This window comes from Adiantum capillus-veneris, chromosome 28 (assembly GCF_014529385.1).
Source record: "Adiantum capillus-veneris isolate H3 chromosome 28, ASM1452938v2, whole genome shotgun sequence".
NCBI classification, from domain to species: Eukaryota; Viridiplantae; Streptophyta; class Polypodiopsida; order Polypodiales; family Pteridaceae; genus Adiantum; species Adiantum capillus-veneris.
In genome coordinates, this window is record NC_140958.1 from 24,437,863 (window position 1) to 24,450,846 (window position 12,984).

Here is a 12,984-nt window from a genome sequence, read left to right on the forward strand (position 1 = left end):
ATTGCCCTAGCTACGTTTGTTGGAAAGTCACTTAAAAATAATAAGTTAAAAAAACCAAAAATAGGGAAAATAGGCTAAATGGAATGGAAAATTCCCCTGATTGAATCTGATGGATTCTGAAGGGAATATTGATGATCATGCTGTGTGCAACCGGAGGATATGCATCTACACTAAGCGACTAGGCATGCACGGTCTACGAATAGACTCACAAAAGTGCCAGATCACTACTAATCTAGACTTGATTGGATTGAATGAACCCTGATCATGCTGTAGCTTGTCCATGGACACATAGGGCTGGATGTGTCACGTGACATCCCCTTCTTTTCAAAGTGAGGTACTGGTACGAACTGTATGACGTCGAGGGAGATTGCCAATAGCATCCGGAATCCTGGAAGGGACTCTTCGCCGGCCCACTCTGATGTGTGGGTCGTGCGGTACTTGAACTTAATAAAGGTTTGCAACGCTTGCTTCTCTGGGCCGCGCCGAAAGCGACACGAAGTCTTCTGTGGCTCCTTCCTTGCTTCAACTTCGTCTAGAGACGTGCTTCTTTTGTCTTCAAGAATCTCCATGGCTGAAAATTCTGGAAACCATTTCCAACACAAAACCATGAACATAGCCATTCCATGTAAAGTGAGTGGAAAAATCTTGTCTTCGCTAAAGAATGTGTATACAATGTAGATGAACATAGAGACAGAGTGACAACCCGTTCATCAAACACATAAAAACAATGAGATCGAATCTTTTGCTTATGATCTAGAGCAATCATTTGTGGCAATTCACAACGGAAATGCCCATGTTTGGTGCTCACACTATCATGTGCTCGTTCGGAAACTGTGTCATGCCAAGGAAGAGATATGGAATGCGACTTCCTGACATACATACTTTTCAGCTTTTCACGAAAAATCCGCATACATTCGTACTCATCCATGAGAGAAACGTGCTCAACATACAATATGTCATGCCTAGGAAAAGGGATCACATAACGATGTGACTAAAATACAGGAAACGATCACGAATGAAACGCTCGAACAATGCGTGCGTATCAATCATGCGAACACATAATACTTCCTACGAGGGTTCTTTGGACCTAGGCTCGAGAGCCAAGATCGCTTCTTCCTGAATGATCGAATCGTACTATGGGGATTCTTGGACCTCAGCTCGAAAGCCAAGATCGGTTCTTCGTGATTGATCGAATCTGCAACGAGGTTAGCTTTGCTAGTAAAAGCATCAACTAACACATCATCCTTGTGAACAATCACATCTTCTTCATGCAACTCATCATGCTTGTGAGAAATCACATCTTGATCATGCAAATCATCACGCTCGTGAGGAATCACATCTTGATCATGCAAATCATCATGCTTGTCATTCAAATCATCAGCATGCTTCACACAATCATGCAAATCTTGTGTGTCATGCTTGGGAGAAGAAGAGACTGAGAGAGTCTCCTTTCCCCAAATCTCTTGCATCTGTGCCTGAACTTGAGAATAGAGTCGCTAAAACTCTTTGTTGTGGTGGTCGCTCTTTTCTTTGAGGGCTTTCTTCTCGCGATCAGATTTTTGTTGTCTTGCTTTGTTCGCTCGATCAAATTCTGCTTCTCTTGCTTTGGCTTTCAAGCGTGCTTGCTCGCTCTTACGCGCTATGGCTGCCATTCTTTCTTGGTACTGGCGGTCTATGGCTGCCATGTCTTCTTCGTAGGCTTTTCTTTTTGCTTCTCTTTCTTGGTCCAACTCTTCCCTAGGAGTTAGCGCAATCCTTGTCGTAGATGGAAAAGGGGAAGGGTCGGAAAAACCTCATGGTGGGGAAAATTCTTCTTCGCCTCTCTCATGCTCATCACCTCCAAGCGAAGTATCCATTCCGCTTCGAGTGATGACCATTCTAAAGTCGTGGGTTCTTAAGTTCACGAGGAACTTGGATTCTTGCGGGTCTTGGGTACTTGAGTCCACGAGGAACTTGGGTTCTTGGGGTTCTTGAGTTCTTGAGGTTTTCTTTCGCTTGCAAACCGCGTTTGAGAAGGATCTTCTCTTCACCCGAGTTCTACTCTTTTCCGCGGGTGCACCCCTTGGCGGCCTTGCGCTCATACCAAGGTTGCTTTTTCCCACCTCATGTCGATTGGCCAGCCGCTAAGTGCACGGTCCGCTCTCAATGAGTGAAAAGAGACACAAGGGGAGGCTGGACAAGCCCTTCTTTCTTGGGATTCCTGTCACTCTTCAACAAAACACGATTAGGAATCGACACGCCCAAGAGAACTTGGGTTCGTGCGACCTCAACAAGCAAAAAAAATTCTTGTGGTTCTTGTGGTTCTTTCCTTGAGTGATACAGAAGACTACCAAAGCTCTGATACCAATGTTAGGTGCAGCGGAATGAATGTTTGCGCTTTGCTCAAGATGAGTGCTCCGAAGTGTGCTAAAGGTTCCTTTTGTTCTTATGGAAGCTAGAGCCTTCCGTTCTTGATGAGAGAATGCTATGATCACAAACAAAGTGAATGGACACTATGTGTGCAAGTGAATGAGACTAAGAGATAGAGAGAAGAGAGATACGACACCAGAGACGTTGTAAAACCCTCTTTCGAAGGCCCCACTCTCGTCGGCGAGAGTGGTCTACTTATGATTGCACAAAGTGGTACAATGCCTATGCAATGAACTGATGCTACTTGGACTATGCCGATGACGACGACGGTTTGATGGCTGAAATCTGAGATCTTTCTATTGCTGAAATTCGGGACTGTTTCGGTGGCTGAAAATGACTGTTTTGGCTGCGTTTTTATGGCTGAAAATCGGGGATCTTCTGCAACCGATGGGGCTGAATCTGCTACCTCCTATGCATGCTGAAAACGCTGAGTCTTCTGCTGCAAAACAGGCTGAAAATGAAAATGCTGGACTCATTTGCTACAAATGGGTTGCAAAGCAAAAACGCTGATGTATCTTCTGCTATAGATGGGCTGAAAACCAAAAACGCTATTGCCTTCCTCTAGCGTTAGTGAAATGCTGATGCTTCTGGTGTGCTGGCGATGATGCACAGATGGAAATGCTAGGGCTCTGTGTTGATGGCGATGAAGCAATGCTGACACGCCGGATCTTGGGGAAGTACTGCTGGGAAAACCAGAAACGCTACCTGCTGTTGTGAGAGGAAACGCCAAGGTTGGGGGGGGGGGGTCCTGCGGGTTCTGCTGAGAAGTTGCCTGTTGAGCGGGGAGCTCCTGCTGCCTCTTCTGCCAGAAAGTGCTAACTTGGGTTTGCTTATATATTAACTTAGCAAAAATTGCCCTAGCTACTTTTGTTGGAAAGTCACTTAAAAATAATAAGTGAAAATAACCAAAAATAAGGAAAATAGGCTAAATGCACTGGAAAATTCCCCTGACTGAATCTGATGGATTCTGAAGGGAATACTGATGATCATGCTGTGTGCAACCGGAGGATATGCATCTACACTAAGCGACTGGGCATGCACGGTCCACGAATAGACTCACAAAAGTGCCATATCACTGCTAATGTAGACTTGACTAGATTGACTGAACTCTGATCATGCTGTAGCTTGTCCACAGACACATAGGGCTGGATGTGTCACGTGAACATGATGCTCTTGCTACCTTCTGCATGGTAGTGGTGCTTTCATAAACTGGCACAAGTCTTTTGGCTTTCTAGTAGGAGTAGATGAAGATTGTCATTGTGGTGTATAAGATAATTTCACTTGGCTACCTAAAGGGAAGACTTCTAGATATTTGGGTTTCCATGTCAGGATTGATGTGTCCGTTGAGTTGCGAGCACAATTGCGCCCGTGCTACGTCCATCAGGGAGAAACTTTGCCATTGGCCATTTATGGCTGGAAAAGCCCTTTTGGTGAATCAGGTTGTTCTTGCGACAGCTTGGTTCACTACATCGTGCATGACTCTTCACTCGGGCATCATGGCACGTTCAAGGCGCCTTGTACGCAACTTTTTGTGGGGTGGCATGGATGGCTTTACTGACTTTCGACCATGAGTTCATTGGAACACAGTCATTTTTCCTAGAGAGGAGGTAGGATTGGGGATTATTGACCGAGAGATGCAGAGCAAGGCATTGCTTGTGAAGCTCATAGTATGCGGCTTGTTTCGAGGAGCAGAGCCTTGGAAACAGTTTCTGCATCATGCTTTGTCACATACCTCTCCTCGTTTTGGATCTCTAGATTTTGCATCATGCCAGGGTCACACCTTTTTTCAAGGCTTGCCGACATATCCAATTGTCCCGCTCACTCTCTTAGGATATAGACCAGGTACTCTATAGCTGATACCAGATGCAGGTCATGAGTTGGATTTCTGCCATCGAGACACAGTTTTCACCATGATATGCAGCATCATGCTTTGGACCATGTGAAGGCTCGCAGTGCCCACATTCTAGGCTCTCAATCCCATTGTTTTGACAGCCATTTGGACAGAGCTGCTGCATACTCTTCACAGTCGGTGGGATTCCTCAGCCGGCTCCTCCAGGGAAACAGAGCAGCGTCGATGCGTCTTTTCTTCAGAGATTGGTGAGATCGTCGGTTCTTTTCCATCGAGATCATGGCCACATCACATGGCATTATGCACCCCCATAGTGGTTTCTCATATAGACCACCTTGATGTATATATAGTTCACAACTTGTTAGCCCACTTTTGACTTCCTCTGGTGATAGGCCATTGTGCATCTCGAGAGGTCTCTTATGTATACAGAATACAACCCCTTTTCTTGCCAGACGTCACGTCGAAGCTGAAACCCCTCGCTGAATTTGTGGCGGCGTCTCTTGCGGGTTTGTACACGCTTCTCCGATAGTGGGCTCTATGCGTCGATCTGCTTCCCATGCCTCAACCCGCACGCGGACGTAGCCTACTGCCCGGTTCCTTCTCATCTTCCTTCACCCTCACCCTTGCATCTTCCTCTGTTGATCGCTGGCTTATGGCGGTTTCTTTGTCTTCCCTTTTCTTTTAACATAGGCTTTTTCTTGTGGTTGCTTTCTTGTCTGCATGTTGTCTGTTGCTCGTGCTTGTGACTTCTTTTTTTTGGTGTGATGCACGATTTGTCTGCTTGCCTGCATGTTTTTTGCATGTGTTTGCGCGTCTGCTTGTGGGAGGTGTGCATGTGTGGATGATTGCATGCTGTCTGCTTCTGCATGTTTTCCTATTTATTTCCCTTGTTTTTTATCAACAGGCTCGGGTGTTTAGGGATTGTGGCGATCATGGAAGCTGGGTGGTTGAGCCTCTAGCCACTTCTTCAGCTTGTTTCATACCATGTTTTACTTATGCAGGTTGCAGAGAGCCATAGCCCTGTAGAATCTTGCCAGGGATGGCTGTGAGGCTATCTCTCTCCCGTAGTTTTGATGCAAATTCTTTGGTGGTGGTGGTGCTTATTCGTTGCTTACGGCCTTGGAGACCAGGAGTTGGTTATTGGAGATTCTTGGTTGAAGTTTTGGCCTCCTTGTTGCAGTCTTGGTGGCTTGCTTCTGCTTCAGCTCTTTGCTTCCTTCTTCCTTTACTCCCTTGCTCCTAGCTTTAGTCGTATCACCCACTTTGTATCACTGGTAGTTTTTCCCCTGTGGTTTGTGGATGTTGAACATTACAGGGCCTTTTTCACTATCAGATCTATACTATTCTGTGTGCCTTCGGGCTGATGTAATGCTTTCGGGCTTGTAACTATGATAACGTGATACAAAAGGGTCTCAAACTCCAGTTTTAGAGAGAGAGAGAGAGAGAGAGAGAGAGAGAGAGAGAGAGAGAGAGAGAGAGAGAGAGAGAGAGAGAGAGAGAGAGAAGAAGAAGAAGAAGAAGAAGAAGAAGAAGAAGAAGAGAGTTTTAACGTCGTAGGAAACTATCCCAAGAGACCTTAAAGATCTAGCCGATGAGGAGTTGAACTCAAGACATGTTATTCAAGAGGGAAATGGCATAACCAATCTACCACACTTGGGTGATAGAAAGGTTATACCATTTTCCTCTTTTTATTAGCACACACACACACACACCCACCCACACACCCGAGAAAAGAGAGTTTTAATGTCGTAGGAAACTATCCCAAGAGACCTTAAAGATCTAGCCGACGAGGAGTTGAACTCAAGACATGTTATGAGAGAGAGAGAGAGAGAGAGAGAGAGAGAGAGAGAGAGAGAGAGAGAGAGAGAGAGAGAGAGAGAGAGAGAGAGAGAGAGAGAGAGATGAAATGAAATGAAATGATATATTACCGTCTTCAAAAGGCCAAAATGAGACCAAGCTGTTACAACATAGTGAATCTGATACCATGTCCAGAATAAAAAAGAACTGAAACAAAAATACAACTACTACAAGCTGGGACCGTATGGATGTGCTAGCTAATACAAAAGGTGCCCAATACATTGTGTAGTACAATGAGAGAGGGGGGGGAGGGGATATGGTAGAGATCCATCCTCATCTGCACTCTGAAAGTATGGCTCGAATCCTTTGCTGTAGTCTCCATCGATATTGTGTAGCTCCTTTCCTCTATCGCGTTCGTCTAGATTTCCCTAGCTCCAATGCTCAGCCTATGAGAATGCCAGTAGTGGTAGTATGAGTGCGGGTAGAGCTCTACAATGGTGGCTGCTCCTCTGGGTGTCCAATATCTAGTGTAAAGAAACATGTAATCCGTCTCTGGGACTCTCTCTCTCCAGCTATCCTCACCAGTAGTAAAGTCCATGGTGAAGCCTTGTGTCTGAAACCATGATGTCATACCAGCATGATGTATCCCCCTATAGAGCTAATTGTCTGGAGGACTGTAGGGCCAACTTGGCATATCTATCTCTGGTAGTATCCCATAGGCTGTGTACAAAGGAGACTGACCTGGTAAGCACCTCAATCTCCATTGGGGGGGGGGGGGGGGGGGGGCAGTTAACTCTGCCCGAATGATATCATGCGGTACGGAGGCCTTGGCTCTAATCAGCCGAGAGATCATAGATACCAAGGGCCTCTCCATACGTCTCCAACCATCCTGGCCTACAGAAGGTCCCCAAACGTGCACCCATATAGCATAGTAGAGGAAACCAAAGTATCAAAGAGCCTTAACTTTGTCCTAGGTTCCTGGAACTGAACCTGCGAATTACACATCCTCTCCAATCCTCCCAAAGCCGCATAAGCTCTAGTCAGTCTAGTCTCTGCTGATCTTCTCAAAGAAAATCTCGGATCCGGTAAAGACTACCCCTTGTATACTCCACAATCTCCTGACCATATGTGAAAGTAGGTGCTGATCTCCTGATCTACTGTGTTGTGGTTTTAAACACCATAACCTTGGTTTTACCAAGGTTTACACACAATCCACCATCCTCTGCAAAACTGTGTAGTGCATCCAAATGTCGCTGCATAGACGACATTCTGGGAGCATGCCCCATAATAGTTGGTATGATGAGGAGTGCAGAGAGATGAGAGCCCAGCTTCGATGAGGGGTTATCTGAGACTTGGAGGTTGGTTAGTTAGAGTTAGAGAGAGAGAGAGAGAGAGAGAGAGAGAGAGAGAGAGAGAGAGAGAGAGAGAGAGAGAGAGAGAGAGAGAGAGAGAGAGAGCGTATTTCTTTTTTCATGTGGATGATTGCACTTGCAGGACTTCCAGTTGGGACTTGGCTAGCTACTATGGGTCATGATCCGTTATGTACTCGCTGTCCTTTGCGACTACATGAGTCACCTGCACACTGTCTTTGGTCATGCTCATCTTCTCATGTAGTGTGGCTAGTAGTTTGCTTTTTACTTAGCAGAGCTGGTGTTCAGCATGGATTTCTCACTTGGGGATCTGTCTCATGGTTGATGCCGATGCCCGGACCGCATCTTTTCTACGAGGGCTCAGACACAGATCCAGCTCTTATGCTTACCTCGACTGGTTATCGGCGAGGGACTTTGGCTATGTTACCACAGATTGCTTGGCAGGGGGATCCTCAGACACGTGATGAAGTTTTTTCAGTCATCACTAGCATTACACTATGGATGTTTGGAGAGCTCGTTGTCTTCACATTCTCAATGTGGCTCCACAGCTCCTTCAGGATACCCTCACTGCCATTTGGCTGGACATCATTCACACCCTGATTTGGCAGTGGGATTCTTCCTCAGGTACATCTCGAGCAGCCGAGGCTCGTCGATTTGCCTTCCTTCGGCGTTGGGCCCGATCTCCACTCTTCTTCACACTTACAGGTGGCCAGATTACATGGCATTATGCCCCCCCTCTGTGGTTTCTCCTCCACTCATCACACAGACCACCATGAGATTGTTCTAGTCGAGTTGTCACTATAGTGGCTCTCACCCTTACATTCAGCTTGTACACCCCACGTGATAGGCTATTTTGGCATCCGCTGGGGATTATATTGTACTCAGTAATATACAGCCCTGATTTTTCCAAAAAAAAAAAAGAGAGAGACAGAGAGAGAGAGAGAGAGAGAGAGAGAGAGAGAGAGAGAGAGAGAGAGAGAGAGATCACATTTGTTTGTTTCTGGACTGCAGCCTGAGGTCCCTTCATGCTTCATTGGACTCGTGCTAGAAGGGTGTGAGCTTCCTTATGCTAATCACGGTCATGTGGTTTTGGCGGATCCTTCTCCCATTTTGTTCTATCCCATCAGCAGTACAGAAGTGCGTTGCCTGGTTGATGTTCCTGGAGATAAAGTACCATCTGTAGCTAATGGGGAGATGGCAAAGTATCTGAAGTCTGCAGTCGCACCTCAGGTGCAGTTTTGGACTTTTTGAACTGAATTTTGTGACATTCATGTCTGGCTGCTTTTGAGAATGGAGTTTCTAAGCTATTGATGATATTATATGTTTTAAAGCACTCATCTGGTATTAAAAAATGAACTTTACAAGAAAACGTTAAGGTCTTAGAAACTTATCATCTAATGTTAAATACATCATGGAAGAAGTTTTCTTTATTCAGACTAATTGGATTAGTGGTTTTGACAGATCCCAGAGAAGTTGCAGACGGCATTTTTGGCTGCGGTGGAAAAAGGAAATATACGATCAATGCCTAACAAGAGTATGCCTGCTCTACCTGTTCCACGGGCTGGAGCGCTTCTTATGGGTGATGCATTCAACATGCGCCATCCTTTGACTGGCGGAGGGATGACAGTTGCTTTGTCTGATATTGTGGTCTTAAGGAACCTTCTAAGGCCATTGAGAAGCTTACATGATGCCACAGCTTTATGTGACTATCTGGAAAAATTTTACACCTTGCGCAAGGTAACTGTACAAGAAGGCTGTGACTGCACGTTTATGCTCCTTTTCTCCCACTATTTGAATCCACTGATTAAGCTTGTTTGTTGTGCAGCCGGTTGCTTCCACCATAAATACATTGGCTGGTGCCTTGTACAAAGTTTTCTGTGCATCACCAGATCTGGCAATGCGAGAGATGAGACAAGCCTGCTTCGACTATCTTAGTTTAGGAGGGGTATGTTCAAGTGGACCAGTGGCTCTTTTATCAGGCCTAAATCCTCGTCCCATGAGCTTGGTTGCACATTTCTTTGCTGTGGCAGTCTTTGGTGTGGGTCGTCTATTGCTGCCATTTCCTTCGCTCAACAAGCTTTGGTTAGGGACTCGATTGCTCAAGGTATGGTCTCAAGGGCTCAACATACTCAGCAAATCTCTCTTCTCAATTCCTTTAAAGCTTACTTTTCTAGTTCTTTTGTCTCTACCAGGGAGCTGCAAATATCATATTTCCTATAATTAAGGCAGAGGGTATGAGACAGGTCTTTTTCCCGAACACAGTTCTTGCCTATTACAAGACACCACCTGTACAGTCGACCTGAACTTACAAACAAAGCAAATGAGTGGCGGTGTTTAGAGAGAGTTTCCCGGATCACGCTTGTAATGTTGTGCTTTGAGTCTGTGATCATATTGGTTTTCTGAGAAGAGAGTGCTGGAGTTTGTGATTATACCTTTTTTCTGAGAATAGGGTTTTCGAGATTTTGTGATACAGGTTGTATACTAAATTGACTTTTACCAATCAGGTTTTCAAGTGACTCTTCATAAGTAGATGGAATTTTTTCCAGATGGACGATGTCCTTGAAATAGAGAAGCTTTTTTTCATGTGGTCTGAGTCTAATATATGCAATTTGTTGGAATTTTTTTTCTGATATATGAAAGAGCTTATCTTTGACCAAAAGTATGCAGCTTATGAAGAGCACTGGCAGCAGTTTTTCTCTCCCAACTCCTCGATGTTTGCACGGGACTTGCCATATCAAGAGTCAGGAGGTTAGAGTAAGCTCTCTGAGCAAGACCTGTGGTGGAAGGATGCATTCTCGAGTTGTATTAAAGGGCAGAGCAATATGGTTATGCTATGGCATGTTTTGCAGCAAAGGAGGTTAACTATATGGGCGGGTTGCTTTTTGGGGTTGTGGCAATTAATGTTTTGAAGTACCAGTGTGCGGAGGAGGGTTTAGGCTAAGTACGGTAAAGCATTAGAAGAGGGTATCCCATTTGTGAGGTACCTTGTTAACAAGCTTATTCTTACAGATGGGTTTATTTATCTTGTGTGTCACACACATGATGATTAATCCACGGGCTCGTTATAAACACTCACGCAATGCTTACCTTGCTTAGATGCACAGGGAGTGGTGGGAGTTCACCTTGTTTGAAGAGTAATTTGAAGCCATGCAGCTCATGCTACACTTTACCATCAATTTTCGTGTAAAGTTCCCTCTTCATTGTCTTGATTCTCATTATGGACACCAATAAGTTGGACATGTACACAAGGAAATCAAACTCATGGTGGCTCATTTGTATGGTGAAAAATCTCCATCAAATGACCAATCTATTAGTGCCATTTACAAATTACAAAAAGGCATTCAAAAATTTGTACACCTTTTCCCTTGGCATGTTTTATTGTGCCAAAAGCATATTTTATTGAGGGGTTGGTTCGAAGTGCTCATAGTGTAGTAAAGTTAGTGGAAATAAAAAATTTATTAGCCTATGCACATTTTGGTAGATGGCGAGTAATTGACTCAATTATAGACGGAAGTTTTTATCAGAAGGTTGGTACCGTTAACAGAACTTCCGGTGAAAATTTGTAGCATGTTTTTATGTTTTACATAGGCACATTTGTTTAAAATGCGAGGAAAGAATTCTGCATATAGTAGTGGCTCACGTCATTGAACAGTACCGAAGTGATCTTACCAAACAATGTAGAAAGATGGTGAACTACTCTCAATCCGCCGTTTGTGAATCAGTAGTACTTGCTTTGGACCAGGTAGAAGTAGCAAAGACTACACTTAGAGGAGCCTAACACATGGAGCAAGGATGGGGTCGCGGTTGCATAAGGAGAAAGAGGAACCCTTGCAAAAACAAAGCGTTGAAACATGGAAAAAATGGTGGGAAGGTTGCTACTTGGTGAAGGAAAAAACAAGCCCCCAAAGAAGTCATCCAAAATACGAGAAGAATTGCCACCCCAATTTGCATAGAGAGAACCTATCATTCCAAGGAATCATGCTACTTCAACTCCCCCAAAGACCCCAAGAACTCCCTAAAAGTGAAAAGGAAAATGATTAAAAAACCCTTGAAGTTTGTGGAAATCCCCAAAATCTCTCGCAAATTTCAAAAATTCCCACAATACCCCTCATAACTTGCCAAAAATTGCCAAAATGCCCTTTGATTTGTTCAAAATACGCCTAGTCAGTCCCCCAAACATTTCTAAAGACATTTGTCTTTGCAAATCTTCATGGGGAGATTGATTCTCTCTCAATAAAAGGTGGCAAAAGTAGGATTTTAGACGGTATTGTGGACTCTTGAGATGAAATTCTTTATTACTTGTAGACACAAATGCCGAAGCTCGGTGGAGAAAACATTTTCCAAGACAATTCAAGATAGATCTCTATTTTTTAAAAGAATGAACTTTGCAAAAACTGGAGCAAATCCATTGTACGAGGGAGTATATTGGGAAGTTTTTTAATTTTGAGGGGTATTTTGGGAATCTCCACAAATTTGAGGGGTCTTTTGGTAATTTTCCCCAAAAGATTTGAACAAGAGATTCTCCATAAAAATTGGCTCCATTTATACTCATGGTTTTATCTCAATTGAACTTTAGCTTTAGCTCAAATAATAATGTACATCCACTTTAGTAATGTCACTTTGAATGGTCTTGGCTTGCATACCTTCTTGCAATTTTAGAATCACGTGTGCAACTTATGTTTGTGTTTCGCATGATTGTTTACTTCGATTGGATGGTATTGGATTATACGTCCTTCAAGCTCCACTTCTATTGAGGGCTTGCAAAACTTGCAATGTCCCCACTGATTCTCTTTGTTTGCTACTATCTTTGCGTAAGTATTTACTTCAATTGAATAGTAGTAGATTACGATGCCCTCAAGTTTAAAGATGACAAGGGAGGGCTTGCAAGGATTACAATGTCTTGGCATGTAACCAAATGGACGCTGCCTTCTTCAGTTTGCATGTTACAATCAAATTTTTTTTTGCTTGGATCTGGTATCACTAAGATGAAACAGGCTCCCATCTTCGGGATAGAGTTAGACTGGAAAGCCTGGCATTGATCGAAAGATAAGAGTGTTCTCTGTCCCCAAGACCCAGGATACATATTGTGAGCTAACTTACAAAGCAAACTGGTTTGCCCTCTCACCAAAATATGGAAGAAAAATTGGTCGGGAGAGCGATGGCTAAGAAGTGTCAATGCTATATGGGAGATCAAATGGCCGGTTTACATGAAGTATTTTGTCTAGAAGGTGCTGTGGGGAGCCATGCCAACTCGGATTAAGGTTTGCGCTAGAGGGATCGGATTTGGCACTGACACTTGCTTTGGTCGTAGGCCGGCTTTTGAGGACCCTTTCCATTTGTTTAGCAAGTGCCTGACCTCGTGTGAGGAGGACTGGCCGCCAAAGTATGCAAATGGGTATGGAAGACTTGGGAGATCAGTTTTTCTACTAATGACTTGACTTTGGGAGGGCAAACTTATCATAGCCAAGCCGTTCTTGTGTGCACCCAAATCACTAGATTTTGCTACCTCAATCAAGTCTGGAAATCAAGGAACCTTTTAGTGTTTGAGGCAAAACTGGT

General features: G+C 44.2%; 1 protein-coding gene across 1 annotated transcript in view; it reads left to right on the top strand.

The window, feature by feature from the left end:
- Nucleotides 1-10,008, top strand: part of LOC147420184 (squalene monooxygenase SE1-like) — a 57,783-nt gene extending 47,775 nt beyond the window's left edge. The window contains exons 5-8 of the mRNA XM_086504150.1: nucleotides 8,437-8,655; nucleotides 8,887-9,162; nucleotides 9,251-9,529; nucleotides 9,618-10,008. Of these exons, the coding sequence (XP_086360276.1) occupies nucleotides 8,437-8,655; nucleotides 8,887-9,162; nucleotides 9,251-9,529; nucleotides 9,618-9,728 (885 nt within the window). The 3' untranslated portion in view covers nucleotides 9,729-10,008. The remainder of the gene's footprint in view (nucleotides 1-8,436; nucleotides 8,656-8,886; nucleotides 9,163-9,250; nucleotides 9,530-9,617) is intronic.
- The last annotated feature ends 2,976 nt before the right edge of the window (nucleotides 10,009-12,984 follow it).